We start from the raw sequence: 19,988 nt of genomic DNA on the forward strand, positions 1-19,988 counted from the left end.
TATATAAAGAGATAAATGAAGTGGGGGGAGGGGACAGGGAGATTAAAGAAATACTGCAGATGAACGTTCAGTCGCTATACAGTTCAATCAACAGGAGTCAACAAGACATCAAATTTAACGTCCACTATTTACATGTAGAGAAATAATAAAGTGCACTCTCCCAATACCGATCCCCCACCACCCCCGCTCCTCGGGACCGCTTACGATGTTCGGATTTCTGGAAAGTTTGGTTAGTGTAACATATCTATTAAACCCTTTTCCGAACCAGCATGTTGTAGGCCAGCTTGGCTATGGCCTAGCCGCTGAAATAGGCATAGGCCTATCTAGCAAGAGACCTGTGGGTTCAGTATGACTAGCCTTCGAAAAGTTAACATGCATAAAGTATACTGTACAACAAATCTAATTACAAATAAAATGAATGCTTTTATATTGTTTTTAGGTCTGATATTTTTTCCCTAAACCCAACACATTCTTCGTATCGTAGTCACGATGCCACTTGCTGGTCGGTTGTTGTAAACATCAGACATCAGGTCGCGCCTCCTAAACTCTGCCAGCTAATTGGTTAATTTTTTTCGTGGGGTCATGTGCAAACATGTGCTTGGCTGTGATGACGTCAGATCGCCCAAAGTTCCATTGCGTGTCAGCTTGCTGATAGAAACTCAGTGTATTTCGCCTATATTTATAAATTAAATCGAAATAAATCTAACAAATTTAAATTTCATTCTTCACAAATTTCCTCTGTAATTAAATTAGCAACATGTTTCTCAAAAGTGTCTTGTTTGAAAAAAAGTGAAGCTATGCATTTGTAATTTACACTGATGAATCTAACGACATCGAAATCCGAACAAATATCTACAAAAAAAGAGTCAGCCATCGTAGAAACTTGCTTTGTGTTCCGTCTACATTTCAGGTTGATTCCAATCGATTTTTAAAGAGCGATAATGCACTTTATTAAACAATGGCAGGTGTAATTTTCACTTGATCTAACCATGTAACTTTAATGTTTACTGGTGTGTCGTTTTAAATCAAAAGATAATCTCTAGCAGCAGTACGCTATTGGAACTGACAAAAGCAGTACGAACGGTTCATTCACAGGGTTTTGTGCTAGGCCTACATTTGTTAATTCCTAGACAGCAATGTGATTATTGCGTTTTTTCCTAGGCCTAGTATCTTTTACGTTGGTAAATAATTGCTGTGGTCAGCAAAGCTTGCGTCAGCATTTCGAGGGCTATGGAGATGAGTTATTTTGAAATGTAAGCAAGCTATTTTTCACACCCCTCGATAGCAGTTTAGGTGTGCGATGGTGCGCCTTACAATGACAAGGTCTGAAGTATTCAGGTGGGAATTGAACCCACGTGCTCCAGGCTCCAGGTATCTAGCATGGTGTCTTAAACACCTGACCCCTGAGCTTGCGCTTCGTGGCTAGTAATGAATCTGATCCCCAAGTACAGTAGGAGTAATGCTATTCCAACTGTGGGTCGCCTTGCTGACCAGGGCTTTGATAAACTGATCAACATTTTCTCTTTTTATCTTGTTTTCTAGGCTGTCAACATTGATTCCACGGATGTCTCTCTCTGGTATAAAATAGGCCACCTTGCCCTTGAGTTGGTGCATGTTCCCCTTGCAAGAATAGCATTTGAGGAAGCATACCAATGCAACCCCAAGCACTGGCCTAGTCTTGACAATCTGTGTACTGTTTTATATGCTCTGTATGATTACCCAAGTGAGTTTTAAGGATGTAAATTGCATCATTTTGTAAGAATAAATGATTTTCTGTGTTGAATCCATTTATAATTTGAATCCAATCATAATTCTTTTGATTGTTAACAGTTCATTTATTTTATTATGTAATCTGATATAAAAGTATAATACATACTCCAAGTATTAAAATGCATGTCATCATGTTGGGATTCAATATTTCAACATTAATTATATCTTCATCAGGAATGAATTTCTATTAGTAATCTGATATAAATTAAGAAGTTCAATGAAAACTTCATTCAGTGAAAATAGCAGTGAAAATATTTTTAAAATGTTATCAACCTAATTTAAATTAGATACATCGATTGAACAAGCTATACAGTAGGCCTAGTATAACTTCAATCAAGTATATATATTTTAATCAAACTATTATGTATTTATACAATTTTTTATTTTAACATTGGATAACACATTAAAATGTGACATCACATTCAGATACATATAGATATTTCAGTATGTTATAATTTTTAGGTTATATGTAGCCTGCTGGAGCCATTTTATCCACAATGCAATTGTATTTAGTATGTTTTTAATACTTTATTCTTTATCTGTATAGCCTGTGCTACTGTACGAGTAGTATAATGCCTTGACTGGGACGAATAAGTTATTTATAGTCATTGTGAGTGACTAAAAAACTGTAGGTTTATTTCTTTTTTGTAATTCAGAACAGCATTAAATGTACTTTAATATTTTTCCATTTAATAGGCTGCTTATATTATATTGCTAAGTGTTTTGAGCTTGATGCCTGTTATCCAAAAGGTAGGTGAACTATATGATATTATTATGATTTTAGCATTGCATCTCCATGAGGTTAGTTTTTTGTCGAACATGCTTTTTGTGTCTCGGAAAATCAGTTGTACAACTTACCTGTATCAATTGTTTTTCATCCGGAGATCGGACTTTAATAGTTATGAAGATATTTAAGATCCAACTAATGTCTCACTCTAGCAAAATCCTCTTTAAAGCAACTATAAATGTATATGTTCTGAATAATTTGTGACCATATACAGTAAAGCCTACTACAGTATGACCAAGATGGCTAAGATAGGTATCTTGGGGTCAAAGGTCATAAATATAACTTCCAGCCACTAATGGGCAAAATATTCAAACTAAAACAACTAGAAATGTCTTTGTTCAGAGTGCTAAATACTAGCAAGTAGTGGGCATGGAAATATCAATTACAAATTTTTTAATTGATCCTGATTGTATTCTGTCATTTAACTTCTAATAATTTGTCATGATATAATTGTATTAGTAGTTGTTTTGCCATTATAATTGCCTACAGTAAAGTGGACAAACGGAAATGAGCTTGATTCTTCATTCTATTGCTCATAAACTGACCTATCTAGTCTTCATTTCCTCTTAGTTAAACATCTCTACAAATATAATTAATTTTGTCCCATTAATTACTTTCTGCAGGTCATGTTTTACGTAAGAAGATCTTTTCTGAACAGCCAGCACTTGAACGAGACACTTTAGCACTGTTTGAACAATGGTAAGCTTGTATATACCAGTCACCCTTCTTAAGAGTCACCTTCACAATTTATTTAATATTACATTATTTACAATAATGAGGTCTTATGTACCTTTTAGTGACTTTTTTTTTTTAATGGACTTTTTTGTGCTTACAATTTTTCTGTGTTAAGCAATAATATGGAAACTAGTCTTTCTTTAAAAACTTTTTTTTAAAATATATTTGTATTTCATTTCACCACCAAAAGTCAGAATGCCAATAACAGGGAGCATAGATTAATACAATATAAAATCACTATAAAATCGATAAAATTCCCAATGAAAACATTAAGAAATATTGAAAGCAGTACAGAAATATTCAAATCAGATGAATTTACAAAAGAAACATTGTAAGAAAATTCCATAAGGAGGCACAAGAACAATGCTTGAAAACCATTGACCAGTAATATTTTCTGCAGTAATCTGCAAAACCATGTCCTACCACAAAATTCAGTTAATAGTGTTAATCACGATCGCCAAATTATCCCAGACGGCAGAAACGCATCTAGGTCAACACCCTATCACGAACGCGTCTGAGAAATCAACCATTCTAATTACCATGCTATATGAATATTCATTTGCTACACGCTTGAATTACGGCTCGCTTCTGGACGACGGTGAATCGTTTAGACGCTTGTTGATCGTTTGAACGATTTTTTGTTGTTTACTACTATACTAACAGCGCGGTCAACTAGCCCACTTGAGTGTGTAGAAATACTGGTGTTTCAAATAAATGTTATTATGCAGCTCATATTCTTTCTTATACGTACATGTGGCTATACTTTCTCTATGCATATATGAAGATTTGTAAATTACATGATGACAACGTGCCCGGAGGTCCAGGGCGCGGTATGCGCTAAGCCAGTTCCGTGTTCCATTGGAATTCGCTTTGTACGCCGTAGATAGAACTACGTTGAGACTCTAAAAATAGCGTTGGGGTTTTCTTTGCACAAGTGAAGGAGGGTAAATTGTCATTACAAATCACAAAAATCTAGACCTAGGTAGTCTGCCTATCTTTTTTTATCCTCGCGCATGGGTGTTACTCACAATTTTCTGAGGCTACTCTCTACTGTGTATACTATGCAGCAGTGCATTTTCTTTACTGTAAGTTCTTCTGTAGGTCCTCCGAATCGAGAGATGTATATTTGGTTGACTAGTAACATTTAGATAAAGACAATAACTTGTCATATTAACAACCAATCATGAGCTTTAGTTTTGATTTATTATTTAACTGATTGAACAGTCCTCTTTCAAATAAAACTGCAGCGATCTCGAGGTCAAGACTTGTGTGCCGAGAGCGGGCCCAGAACCATGTGTGCAAACAAGTAGAGTACTGTACTGGGCGATTTAGAACTGTCTATTTTCAAATGGGGTATAACATTTTTTTTTGACAATTACTTATCTTCAATTGTTTTTCTTTCTCTCTTTTATACAGCAACAAATTTGTGTGTGCTGCTGAAATAAAAGTGTATGTTCAGTTGAATGAATAAATAAATTACCGTAATATCGCTAGTTGTCAGTAAAACCTTTACTGGGTAGGCAACGGTTTTGCCTTACATGTCTTTATGGAGTCGAAATTTGCGGTGAAATTCGGCATAAAAAAAACGTGTTTCGCATGAAATTCACGGAAATTCAATTAATAAATGTTGTTTTATAAAATGTAAATGTAATTAAGCTTAGTATAATGCAAGATTTCATCTATTTGATCATGGACAATGTTTTCGGAGGCATGGGTCTTAGCACGTGATCCCTTTCAACGGCAAAGAGAGCAGTTAATTGCTGTGCTGAATATTACCACAGCTGCACAGGATGGTGATCGCGCTTCTTAAAACTGATGGTGGCCTGCGACTCCCGCTGCGACTACATCGGAAATAACTAAAAAATCGGATTTTTTAATGTTATATTTGTTCATCGATTCGTAAAATCACTGGTATCATGATAGTCTCACCTATGCACGATACTAGGCCTACTGAACGACGTCCCAGTACCCAACCGGCTATTTTTTTTAGCATCGATTAGGGACAAAGAGACGTTCGCTTGCAGGTAAATAAGTCCGTACTTGGGTATAGGGCCGCACAGTCAGTCGTATTATGATTCATTTATAGAGAGTCGTCTGGACGCGTTTTACGGTGCATCCAATCGGCCATAGTTAAAGGGGAGGAGAATAGGCCGAAACGGAATATCAGCGTCCAAACGATGTGCTATTCAAACAGTGTTTTCAGACGCGTTTTGGTAGAACAATAGAAAACGCGTCTGAACGCTGATTTGTCGTCTGGAGTAATTTGGCAATCGCGCCTTAATGTTTTGATTTTTAAAGCACCTTATATAAGGGAGTAATAGTGCTTGCAACATAAATATCACTGGCCTTTGAATCCATGGATAGGCAAACCAAGAATGATAAATAATCTTTATAAACCATTATGCTTTTTCTTTATCTTTCTCAGTAATGAATGGATCTCTGACAGCAATTTCATTAGTGAAGACCAGTCGCAAAAGGTATTTGGATGGTATAATTCACCAATAACTCTTGATAATGTGTATTTGCTTTTTGTTTCTAATTTCTGCTTTCGGCGTTTGTTTTTATCACTCGTTGACAACACATTAAACCCATTCTTAATGGTTCGCATGAAACTACAAAAATGAACTTGGCTTACTTCATCATGTTTATTCTCAGACTACAAGTCCGTTTCATCAAGGACTTTTAACTGTTACCAGGATAGGAAGCTGGCTGGTTTAGGCCGTCTAACTTGAATTAGCCTTATGTGCGGTATTGTTATGCAAATGAGCCAGATAAGCACAATCTGCACATGCTCAGAAAAACAAAACTTTCCTTAGCCACACCTTGGCAACACCACGTATCGGCTAGGCGTACAGCTAGGCCTAGCCGAGAATTACGGTACGGTAAAACAAAGCAAAATAAGGGTACTAATTTCACTTGGCATGCAAATCAATCATACTTACACACTTAAAAACAGACTAGTCTACCAATAAAATCACCTGCAAGTTAAGATATAAGGCAAGTATGTCTACAAATTTGATTTTAAATTGATGTGATTAGGCTAGCCTAGACCCGGCCTAGGCCATGTCTAACCGCTTATAAAAAAAGAGACAAAAAAAGTCGGAATGAAGTTATCAACTAACTAGTGCATTAAAATTATTCATATACTTACTACTTACCTATATAAAATTAAAATGTATTGCTCACAAACGCCAATATTTGGATTTTAATACCCCTTTTCTACGAATCGGTAGAAATGTTGAAGTGATGACAAACAGCCTAAGTCAGCGGTGCGTAATAAGATAAGCTAGGCTGCTGTACGGGTACGCCTAGCCGATACGCAGTGTGGCTAAGGAAAGTTTTGTTTTTCTGAGCATGTGCAGATTGTGCTTATCTGGCTACAGTATATATGGTTTGCATTTCAATTCATTTCAACTTTTATTTTGGAAGAGTTTCCTTCCATAGACAACAATCACAAGAAAAACAAGCACCAAACAGCAAAAAAAAAAACAAACAATATAGATAAATAACATGGGCCTGAAAGAAGTTAATTAATCACTCAATCAATCAATCTGGCTGTTCCTGCTGAATCAGAAATGAGGTAAAATATTGAATTTCCTTAAAGCAATTTGATCACCAAACTGTCATAGAAGACAGAAAAATCATAAATGATCGTATTTCTATTTGTTTGGTTAAATTGTATATAAACACCGACAACATTTTATACCGACATTCGATAAGAATTCCCAAAAAGTTTAGGCTAAACCATTGTGTATCTGGTGAAATTAACATGTATTAATCATAGCAAAAATATATATTTATTTATACCCCTTGGCATTTAAAGTAGATTGGTGATTTGTAGTATCAGTGTAACATTAAGAGTGCAATCTTTGTTTGAAGAACTGAAAAAAAAAATGCATCATTGACCTAGTCCCAGTCACTGGGTCGTTGCCTACAATCGCGAAATATGATCAAAATCTTGTAAACACACTGCACACAAACACACGTGCAACACAACCCTGGAATCTGTTTCCCCTCTTCTCTAAACTAATTCCTCTATGCCTAAACATTCATCATCAATAATTATAATGAATTACCAGTTTTAACCAGTTTTGCAGTTTTTGTTTTCAAAGCAGCCTCAAACATTGTGCATTTAATGAGAATTATATGTCTTCTTCAAGATTACATAAAGTATATACAGTAAAAAAACTAAAAAAAAATCATCATAATAATTTCAGTGGTATCTTGTGTACCTAAAAGGCAGGAATATTATTGAAAAGGGGCAAAATGTGTGATGATAATAAGTACAAATTTGACAACTTGCTTGCTGAAATCCCATATTCCAGATTGTATATGTTGTCTTTTAATGACAATAATGGTGGTAGTTACACAGTTGAACATCTTGAAAATCCCTCTGATGAAAGGTTCCACTCATTCAGCACCTAAATACCTAGAGTGCTGACTAGCTGACAAAGCCATGTAGAGTTGTGGCTGCCATTAGAAAGTGCCTCCTTCAGGCTTAGGGTGCATAACAACCATCAGTAAGACTACCGACTGTTATTTAATTTATCAGTATTATTTAAAAATTATTAAACTATCAAGGCCAAAAGGAGTATCTGATTTAAAAATAAAGTACTGAGAAATTAACAAATTTAAATTTACAGTGATGGCAACTTTGAAATGATGCTTAGCGTATTATGTTTGGTTGAATCTAAAGCAGCATTCTTGGATGGTACACACACACAGCTCTGCATATCTCGAACATCAAATACATCGCAGTTAGTGCACTAGTATTCTTATTATACCTCTGTTGTTCACTGGCGATGCCCTGACTGACATATCCAGATGCTGAGCATTGTACAAACAGTACTATGCAAAATTATTGGTTTGAGATCACAGCATGAAAGTTTACAATTTGTTGATAATTTTCACAAAAGATGCATTTTTCCAATTATTAGGCCTATGGTCAGATTTTGGTAAAAATACATGTCTGTTTTCGATTTTATATTTTTTAAATGTTAATTTCGGAAGTGGCATCTCTCGTATTTGTAATTTGAGTGCAAGGAAGACCTTTGAACAAAATTAAAAAAAAAATTTTAAATGCCTACTTGATTTTTTTTGGAAAATTTTGGTCGGTCATAGAGGGCAACACAATTTTTTTTTTTGTGACCTTATACTAAAGTAAAAAAGACTAGGGTGAGCAGGACAGAAATGAATTTGGTAAACTTTTTACTGTGTACGTCTCATCACAGATATATTGTGTCTTTATTTTTTTAACGATCATTAACAAATATAAATAATGTCAATATTATAATAATTATGTTTATTTCAAAGTCTACAAACACAGTGCAAAACCGAAGTCCTTAATAAATGTCTGGTATTCAAAACCTACCAGTCTGAAAAAGTGTTACAACATAGATCATCGACGTCTTGATCTCAAGAAGTGAATATCAATTCATATTTCAGATTACTTATAGGAAAAATAATGACTTTTACCATTGTTTGCATTGGTGGACCCCTCAAGACATGACAAAAGTCTTCATGGACTTCCATGTCTAAATGTTACTCATTGTTGATATTCCAACAATAAGATTATAGATAGAAGATTATTCATCATAAAAGTACAATGAAACAGTGGCGGATCCTGGAATTCAAAATAAAAACCACATCAGCCCCACCATGGCCGGAAATGGCACTGTCAGACTTATCCCACATTTATTTTTTAATTTTGTTAAATTTAAAGTGACTCATGGTTGATATTCCACCAATAATATTATAGATAGAAGATGATTCACCACAAAAATACAACATTAATCCGTGGCGGATCCTAGAATTTGAGGGGGTCAGAAAGTCATTTTTACAGATAGGGGTCGATACCCCAGCCCTAATCATGGTGGGGCTGAGGTACAACATTTTAAAGTTTTTGGTACATCTAGATGGCTGGAAATGGCATTGTCAGACTCAATTTTTAAATGTAATGGGATTTTTTCCCCCATTTATTTTTAACTTTGTAAAATTTAGGAACCCCCTCCTGATTTGTTTTATTCAATATCCAGGGAAAAGAAATACAAGAGTTTGTTATCTTAGAATTGTCACTATCACATGGCTCTCTCATGCTAAACATCTTTACATAAAGCGTACATAAAAAACAAATATGACAGATTCTAACAGATCAGCAATAAAATATTGTAATTAAAATACAATGCTGTTTAAAACAATTTCAAAGTCTTTGCGTATGTCAAAGTATTGCAGTATTGATAAAGGTACCATAGTGATGAGTACCTATTGATAATAATAACTTCTACTTGTATAGTGCTTAATGCAAAAAAACATCACGAACAAAAAAAAATGGAAAAATGATAGAAAGTCATGACTCTAGGCCTATAGTTGTCATTTAATTACAGAAATTTTATATATTTATACTGCACAATTTTTAGGTTCTTTTTAAAACACAAAAAAAGCAGAACATCCAAGATCCATTAATATTGTCTGTTGCACATTATAAAATAACAGAAAATTGAATTACTCAAAATTCATATACTATAAAAAATAATCTGAAACAGATTTAGAGATTTTAGACTGGTTGGGCTTTGGGCATGTTCTGCCGTTTTTATGGGTTCATATAATATGAACAGTTATCTAACCTTTAGATAAAATATTATATGTTTATGTTTATAAATAATTTTTGGGAAATAGAACCTCAAGGCTGTCTCAAGGCTCTCAATTGAAGCAAAGGCATCAGCTCAAAATATGAAGGAACTCGGCTGATCCTTCCTGAAAACTACAGGACGTGATCAATTTAGGCTTTGAGTTAGTTTTGTCATTTGCACATGTTTATTCGTATCTTGGCTTACCAGACGAAATATGCACAACCAGATTCGCAAAGAATTATCATATCTTTACACACACTCTATATTAGCTTACGATACTAGTTTCAATATGTCTACTAGCTATAATTGTGCAGTGCATTTGTTCAATAAAATAAAAAAATAATTCATTTTTAGCGGTTTATTTTGTCTTGCTGGAGAATATCTGGATATTTATTGAGCCAGTTATATTTAGTAAAATAATATTAAATCACTGAAAAGTCACGTTGAGCCACGCTTCTGATTGTCAATTTAAATTATGTGATTTTGCACATATATATATTTTTAGTGGTAACTTATGTTGTTTTATTTTAAATAAAACTGACTAAAGTGATTGGATTTTATTTTATACAAAATACACACAGTACATACAAAAGCCTTTTTACGTACGATATGGGACCAAAGGGCATACATAAAACGTGAGATTTGTAAAAATCCAGGTTAGGTCAAATTGTACTGACTTTTGACCTTATAGTGACTCTAAGAGCAACACACTATTTTTTGGCCTTAGTCTACAATAAGTAGGCCTACCCTGTGTGATGATGTTTAATTACATGCTGTTTGATGTCAATGAAGTATTCAAAGAAATGCAACGTTCCCTATTTTGTGTTTACTTCGATTAATACCGCACGTTTTTTTTCAAAGGATACAAGGCACAATCAAAATATATGATAAATAGATAAGTGGCCAGCAGACAAAGGAGCAACACACTGTTTTTTGCCATAGTCTACAATAATCCGGCCTACCCTGTGTGATGATGTTTAATTATACTCTGTGTTACATTTCATTGAAGGATTCAAAGAAATGCAACGTTCTCTATTTTGGGTTTACTTCAAATTAATACCATATGTTTTGCCAAAGGATGCAAGGCGCAATAAAAAAATATAGTAAATAGATAACAAGTGGCCAGCAGACAAAGGAAACAGTAAAATTTAACAGTTCACAGAGATCTAGTTGGGAAACAAATGTCTCTAGATGCCAATGAATACCAGGATATCAAGAAGCATTTCATATATTGCTGGAAAGCTCCGAAAGCCATTTGAACATGAAGCTAAAATAAATGAAATGCAATGTAATGTGGTTAGATTTTAATATAGCACTTCTCAAAGCGCTTGAGGTATGGACTAGCTTTTACAGTAACTTACTTCTCCACTAAGGGTCTCTTAATGTCTGAGCTACCCGGTAAACCAGCTACTCTCATTTGTCCACAACGGACTGAAAGGACCAGTACACCGGGAACCCCCTACTCGTCTCAAAAGATGTACTGGGTTTTTTAAAGTGCACATAAGCCAAATTGTGTACACTGGACCTACAGTTTATAGTCCTTATCTGAGAAGACTTGTTCCACCACCAGAACCATAGGCAAGCCAGCCATCAAACCAGCGCTGATATTTTGGCTGTATGTTGCAACTTCCATCGTACAGCTCGGCCATTCGACTTGCCTTACATGAAGCATTTGAAATGGCCCTATCACCAGCTGTCTTATTAGGCTGAGGTATATGAAGGCAAAAGGAAACAGTTGAACAGAAATCATGACCATGGCGATATTGTTGACTAGAGATGAGTGAACAAATGTAAGCAGGGACACTGTTTTGTTGATTAATTGGACAAAATGTGATGGAATGTGTGCAAAAAAGAAGTAATCGGCAACCAATGAAGTTGCCAGAGTAGTGGACTTGCAATATGAAATTTAGGGAGGTGAAAGATAAAATGTGCACACCTATTCTGAAGCTCATGGAATCTATGAAGATTTCCCTTACAGATGTTATTTAAAAGAGCATTACAGTTGTCAATCCTGGAAACAGGAATTATGCAGACCACATTATGACCAGTGTCAAAATCATTGTTCTTTTCCACATGGTGCAGACCACAGCTGTCTGTTAATTGTCCAGGATAACTGGGTGACATGCTGAGACATGTTTATTTCACGGATCAAAAAGAACGCCAAGATTTCTTATTGATGGTGTGGGTTTAACACGCTGATTGCAAAGACTGATGGTGATACTACTGTACCTTTTCTATGAGCTTGCTGATGAACAGTAAGTTGGAAATTGGATGGTAGTTTGCCATTTGTTCCTTTTCTAGGCCAGTTTTTTTTTGTTTTTAGAAAAGGAGTGATAATGGCATTTTTTAGAGCAATGGGCAAGTGCCTAGTTGACGATGACAGGTTGACAGTATTGGAGAAAATTGGTGGCAAAATGGAAACATGCTTTTTAAGGAACCAAGTTGGAACAGGATCAGAAGGGCAAGCAGCAAAGGAACATCTTCAGAAATATTGATTTTACTATATTACAAAATAAGTACGGACACATTCCGGCCTAAGTAACTACAAACTATGGAAAATACTGTAAACATTCACAAATGATTTCATCACCGTAATGTTCTAAACAATGTTGAGCAAGGCCGTTGATTTTGTACCTTGTGTACAATGAACGTAAAACAGACATGTTAAAACGGATGTGTTTTGTACCATGAACGTAAAATTAGTAGGTTAGGTAAAGCGGAGATTCTACTGTGTATAAATTAAGATTGTGTGTGATTGATTTGATGTTATACACAGAAATTGTTGGTTTGGCAGCCAAGGACATAATGTATTAATAATCAAGTGTTTTTTTTTTCTTAGTGGGAGAGGGAGGAGGAGTTAAGGAAGGATGGAGACTTATCCCATATTAATACAGTATATACATCTACTTAGCTCTACCACAACAATTTGTATGGACCTGTAACTTTAGAAGCCCCATCCACCTCATTTTGTTGCTTTTCTCAAATTTTATTTTAAAACTAGACAAACCAAAATTAATTTTGTGTCTTACTGTACTAAAAGATAACAATCCGATCAATTTTAGAAAATCGCATAGCTAGAAGCTAGACATTATTTTGATTATGAAATCCGTAGTGTAATTAATTCAATGTGCAACTATATCATTAGGCTTTCCTGATGTCTGGAAAATTTGTGAATCATTGATTCATAGAGTTAACTTGTGTAGTAAAAACAACTTCTACTACTAAAAACAGTTACCATAGTAACTTGCTTTTATGCATTATAGTTGTGAATAGTTATAAACATTTTTTATGTGTACTTGTAATTGGTTAAATTTAACATTAGGCCTCACATAGAGTTCAACATGACCTCACAAACAAACCAGTGAATATTCAGCTAGAAAACCCTAATTAATCCACTAGGCTCAATAGAATGGTGATAAGCAGCTGGGTCAAGATTACTGTTTAAATGACTACAGTATGTGGGGTGCAGTTTGTTTCTTTTGCTCATTTTCAGTTGCTGTTGTGGTTTTAAAGTTGTTTCAAACTGTGTGCGCAGTATGCAAATTGCGCAAGGTTTCTTTTAGCAATTTTCGTAAAATGTGACATTTAAATATATTTATTGATATTGATATTAACTTATTATTAGATTATGATTCATAATTTTTTTGGGGGGAGATACAGTATATGGCAATTCCGGTGTTTTAAGCGATTAGAAAATGTACAAGATAAAAAATAGGCCATGTGTGTGTTGCATGGTCTGTATCTACAATGGGAAAAATTACATTCAGGATTTACCAACTACTAAATAAATAATAATATACTAAAATAGGAATTTGATAATGATTTTCTTTTGGTTGATTTTTCATTTTTTCCTTCCATTTTTGATGTCTTAATTCTGTATTTACTAATTTAGCGTGTGCAGTTTGAAACATCTGTAGCTCAAAATGAGCTAAAAGCTTTAACCTAGTATTCCATGTCTGAAATTATGATTCTCATGCCAATGTCGTACTAGATTTGAGATGGTGCTGCAATTGCATCAGTTCAGTCTAATCAACATGATGTTGCCTATGTTCACGTACACCATCTAAAGGTTAGCAGGTGCCAGATTACAAACATACATGCTAACCGCTGTGTTCATACGAGAAAATCCTTGATCCAGATATCAATATGATGACGGTGGGATCACTGGCCAATAGGAAATTGGAAATGCGTGTCTGATAATAGAAGTGAGGTCAACTTGCTAACCAATAGCGCTCACTATCCATTAACGTATCCACTTTCATAGTAAAGGTTAGCGCTAACCGATGGGCGTTCTCATATGCATGCTAATGTATATGATTAGGGTGATACCAAATGAGTTCTTAGTATTTTTGCTATCCTTGTACTGTAATCATATTATAGAATGTCTCGCAAGATAAAAAGGAAGAAGGGATTGTTGGCTTAGATGAAAAAGGCGGTGAAAATTATACATTTGTCTTCCATTGTTATTGGTTCACAAACTCCAGTAGGCCTACATCAAAATGTATCATTCAGTCTACTGATCTACAGGACCAGTGGTGTCACCAGCCGGTGGGGAGGGGGAGACAGGTGAAGCCCCCACCCCCTCATACCGAGCTCGTCGGGCAGTCAGACTAAAAAAATAAAAATAGGCCCACGCCAAGCCAACACAAGTTTGTCACAGTCTGAGAATTTCATTTCTGGCCGTCCAGAGGTTCCTATTTTAAAAAAAATTTCATTTGGGAGGGGGTACACCAATTCAAACACTTCCCAGCTGAGGCCTATGAGCTCAAGTCTTCCCCCTGTTGGACAGCTCAGCCTCCCTAGAAAATATATCCTAGAGTTGCCGCTGTACAGTACTGGTAACTGCATACTAGCCATTTTGGATATTTTTTTCTCTCATTATCTATTCTCTATCCAACTCAATTTCTTCTTCATCATGAGATGGGCCGCTGGATAGTTTATCATGACTGGAACGAAGTTTTAGAGAAGAATTCTGCCCAAGAAAAATGTAATGCAATGTATGAAATGCTTCAAAGCAAGATTGACAAATTCTTTCCAACAAAAACCTAAGGAGAAACCTTGGATGACTATGGAAATCAAAGCTATGATAAAACAACGTCAAAAGTATTTCGCAAAAGGAAACCCCCTTTGGAAAAAGATAAGAAACAAAATCCAACGAGCCATCAATTCTGCCAAATTGCACTACTACAACCACCGTATAAGGAATCTGAAAGCAACTAACCCTGCTGGCTGGTACAAGCAAATTAAACTACTAACCTCAAATGCAAATACTAACACAAATATTAGAGCTCCACCAGGAATCAACCAAGAAAGCACTCAGGATGTAGCAAATGCTATCAACAAAGTTTTCACACAAGTTTCAAAAGACATTCCTGCTCTCAAGTTGACTACATTTTCCTTCTTCCTACCATCTTCACAACTTGTACCTATTGTTTATGAATGGGAAGTTTATGCAGAATTAAAGAGCATTAGTATCAGGAAAGCTGGAGATTGAGATTTTATTCCAGCACGAATAATTAAAGAAGTTGCATACGAACTGAGTACACCAATGATCAGTATACTTAATGCTTCTTTCCATGAAGGCATCGTTCCACATCAATGGAAGCATTGTTACACATCAATGGAAGCAAGCAATAGTAGTGCCTGTACCCAAAAACTCACCACCTACAGTACATGAAATAAACTGAGACCAATTGCCCTTACGAACCACTTTGCTAAAGTAGCAGAAAACTTTGTGTATAAGTGGTGCCTAAATGACATCCATCAAAATCTAGACCCAAATCAACATGGAAATCAAAAAGGTACTTTGACTACACATTATGTAATACAGCTAATTGACGATTTAACTAAGCATGCAGAGAAGCCACATTCAATCAGTACCATGGTAATCACAGACTATAGCAAAGCCTTTGATACCCTAAACCATAACCTTATAATCAAGAATATGCTGAATCTTGGACTTAGACGTGAAATCACTCCATGGCTTTGTAGCTTCCTCACAAACAGACAGCTGAGGGTACGATACAAGGATGCTGTATCAAATCAGATGAACCAATTACATACCTCAAATATGTTGATGACATGACCCTTATCCAGAACTACAGCCAAAAATCACCTTCTAACCTACAGATAAGATTGAATGAACTCAGTAAATGGACAGTGGACAATAATCTGAATCTGAACCCAGAAAAATGTGCTACTCTCCACAATGACTTCGCAAAAATTATGCTTAGAATTTGCTTACCAACTATGCAAATCACCAATTTTAGATCCTGGATACCTGCTCAAATAGACCACCAATATAGTTTGAGAAAGAAAAATCAATTCAAACCACCTACTTTCAGAACTAATAGATACAAGCAAAGCCCAATTCCATACCTCATTAATATCTTGAACCAGCCAAATACTTAAGACTTGCATTATCTACTTGAACCTCAATATTAACATTAAGCCCAGATTAATCAGTTCATCCTAAACCTAAATCATAGTTTAATTTTTAAATCAATATATTTTTACTGTTGTGTATCTTTACCCTTATATTTTGAATTTATATATAAATGTTGTTTCGTAATCTTTGTGCAATGTATAGACCCAGGTCCATTTTTTTTCCTAATGTATCATTCGCAATTTAGCTGCAAAGCTACAATGATGATATTTTGAAATAAAACTTGAACTTGAACTTGTAGGCCTGTAAATGCTACTTCATTTTTTAAAATTTTATTTTAGGCACACAATACATGTGCCAAGGATTGTCAATAGCGAATATATCGCTATCCTACTTGTAGATGGCAATCCTTTACACAAGACAAACATACACGCACAATGCTTTACACAACTAAATCTCAATATGAGATTTAGGGAGTGGAGTTGTTTTGGTCGTGAGAAAAATCCTGCAACACTGACAGGAATTGAACCCAGGACCCTAGGATTGGAAGGCAAGCATCTTAACCACCAAGCTATTCAACTCCACTCATTATCCACCTGAGCTATTTGAAATCATTTTGTACAAATACAAGGAAAGCAATACAACAAAGTACTCATCCTAAATCCTCTGTATTACAATGGTCTGTGCTAAACATGGATCAATGCACTCTGGTGATGCCATACTAAATCTTGTTAAGAGAGTAATGTATATGTTTTCGAAAGAGATCCGTAATTCGGACATTCGTTATGAAGTACTAAATCAGTTTGAAAAAAGTATTTAAAAGGGCAAAACTCCTCTTTAAGGATGAGCTTATTTATGATAATTAGTAATAATATTAGAATTTATACAGTGGCAGTTAAACAATAACCGAGGCGCATTATCAAAGGCATGTGCATGTTAATGATGGAAAAAGTGAGTTTTAAGTAATTTTTTAAATGAAGCAACAGAAAAACAGTTTTTAATGTGTGCAGGGAGTGAATTCTAATGTGTAGGCAAAACAAACATAGAAAATTTATGGCCAATAGTTTTTAAGGATGTGCTGGGAAAGTAGAGAAAAATATCATCAGATGATCTTAGGGTGCGTCCAGGAACTCAAGTATGGGTAAGCTGATGAATATACGGTACTTGTATTTGGATGAACTATAGTGTGTGCGTGTATGTGTGTACCATATATATTCACTGTGTGCATTTTTATTTGGAGTCTTCATGTTTGTCGGCTTTCTCTGATTTGAGTAAAGCTTGGTTTCCACACAATTGCTACACACTATCGCCAACTACTTTCAGTGACACTGATTACGTCAGGGACTGCTACGCAGTACAACGATTCCACTGAAAACACTGTAGTGACAGTGTAGCGATTTTAAGGAAACCAGTCTTAAACTCATTAACTGTTTAAATTTTAAAAACGTCAAATGTCATTCATGGATTTTGCCATAAGCACTTATTGTGTGCAGTAGAATTTTGAATGACCAAATGTCTTACTGTGAACTGTGCGATGACGAAAGCTATCTTTTTTACGACTTGCACATACACATGCATAAACACCATAGTGCTAGCTGCATGCTCATGCATATCAAATTTAACTGTAAATGTATAATTGTGATATGCATACAATATTTTAGATAGACTGGGTGTGGTTGACAAAGTTTTCAATAAGTTGTTGCTTATTGTATACTTTATGTAAACATTTTTGCCTATGCAGCACTTAGTATTTACTGTGTGCTTGTATTTATATAAGTAAAATAATACTGCATACTTACCATAAATATTGTATCCTAGGTTACAGCAACTTAATATTTCACAACAATATTGTAAAAGCTTGGAAGAAGTAAAACAATATTGAAATCATCTTTAAAATCCAAAAAATGTTTTAGTAATACAATTGAGTTCTTACCACAACATATTCCGTTTCTCTAACTCGCCATAAATAATGTCAGAATTTTCGTTAAAACTGTTTGCAATAGTCTTCAAATGTGTGGTCAAATTCAAATTTCCCCTGATTTGGAAAGCATTGGTGATATTTCAAATTCTGATTCATCATTGTAGGCGGAGCTTAGTAAGCAATGACTGAGAACTCGCTACTACTACTGCTGTTACTATTAGGATGTTATCGTTAAAAACGTTTTACTCTGATTTTAATATAATCTTGTTTTATTTCTAATACTGTACTGTACTTCAGTTCATACGGTTAACTAGAATTACTTTGGTAAAATTAAATTTAGATAGTTTCATGATGTTTATTGTTTATCCATTTGTACCAATTTTATTTAAATACTTTTAAAAAATTTAGTTTGTGTCTGAACCATTTAAGTAATTATTTTTTTGCATCAGATATTGTTTTCGACCGTGTGATAATAAATTATAACATCAGTAATAATGCCATGTTTAGGTACAGTATGTTCAGGCCATTCTTAAAGGGTAGTGCTTAATTTTAACATACAAAAATAAAACACAAAAACATTGACTCCACTACTGAGCACTGCAAAAAAACCAATACTGTGTTGAGTATGAAAGGAATGATGCGGTACCACTCAAAGAAACTTAAATGTAAGAAATTTACTCATACTGGTACTACTGTAGTAGTTAAGTATTCATCTTTCATTTAGCTTTTGGATGCTATTCTTAAATGTTTTCCCAATTTTGTACTTATCATCTGGATTTTGGAATTAGGAATTTGTAAAAATATATGAAATCCAACTTGGAAACAACAAATACACAATAGTAATATCATCTGGTTTCTTAGAACAGTTTTTAAGTAAACAAAAAAAAATGTTCAACAGTACATATTTTTGGTTTAACTGTACTTCATGTTAATTGTTCAACTTTAAAGCATAAACTACTTGTCCTTTTTTTTCATTTATTTTGTGTACAACATTTGTGATAAAATATATTATTTTTATTCTGTCAGAACATAATCATTAGTTTTTTTGTAAAATTTGATATTTAACGTTTTCAAAATATAGTGTTTGCAAGTTGAGTGATTTTGATTGAGCTCGAAACAATCCCATTTTAGCTAGAAATTCCTGCTATTTATAAGTAGATAGTGTGCACTCTAATTTGGACTTCCTTCAGTCGTTAATGCTGTGAGTCAGCTCACAGCCATAAGGCAGCACCCTTGGTACCTGTAGCGGAAGATAGATATCCTTGTCTATGTGACTTCAGAAACAGCAGCAAACTCTATTTACTAACAAATTTAAATTGCTATAGATATCTCTTTTTTAGTAAGTTGGTATTGAAGATGATCTTAAATCTTATTTTTTGTCTAAATCTACATTATTTTTAATTATCCAATTCAATTATTTTTTGTATATATTTTGTCATTGAAATAATTGATACATATTAAGCATATAAACATTATAATTGTGTGAGTTAATCTCTGTTGCACTAAATTAAAATAAAAGTAATATTAATTTATTAAAACAATTTATTTGAACTATATTTATTGATATTTAATATAAATACATGTAAATACAGAATCCACTTAAAAAGTAATAATAATAAAATATTTGTTATTTATTTGTAAACCAAAATGTTTGTTAGCTATTTAGTGACTATTCTGAACTGTACAGTTGTAGACATTTTGCTCTGATCTGTTTTTACTGTACAATGGAAAGAGATCATAACTGCAGAAAAGATGGTTCGT

General features: G+C 34.5%; 1 protein-coding gene across 2 annotated transcripts in view; it reads left to right on the plus strand.

The window, feature by feature from the left end:
• The window catches only part of LOC117112780 (calcineurin-binding protein cabin-1-like), an 87,886-nt gene that overhangs the window by 11,476 nt on the left and 56,422 nt on the right, over positions 1 to 19,988 (plus strand). For both annotated transcript variants that reach the window (XM_033255948.1, XM_033255949.1), the window contains exons 5-8: positions 1,543 to 1,723; positions 2,467 to 2,520; positions 3,181 to 3,256; positions 5,718 to 5,769. In XM_033255948.1, the coding sequence (XP_033111839.1) occupies positions 1,543 to 1,723; positions 2,467 to 2,520; positions 3,181 to 3,256; positions 5,718 to 5,769 (363 nt within the window). The remainder of the gene's footprint in view (positions 1 to 1,542; positions 1,724 to 2,466; positions 2,521 to 3,180; positions 3,257 to 5,717; positions 5,770 to 19,988) is intronic.

This window comes from Anneissia japonica, unplaced genomic scaffold, assembly GCF_011630105.1.
Source record: "Anneissia japonica isolate Jap-2015-1 unplaced genomic scaffold, ASM1163010v1 scaffold172582_len1462937_cov174, whole genome shotgun sequence".
Classification (NCBI taxonomy): Eukaryota; Metazoa; Echinodermata; class Crinoidea; order Comatulida; family Comatulidae; genus Anneissia; species Anneissia japonica.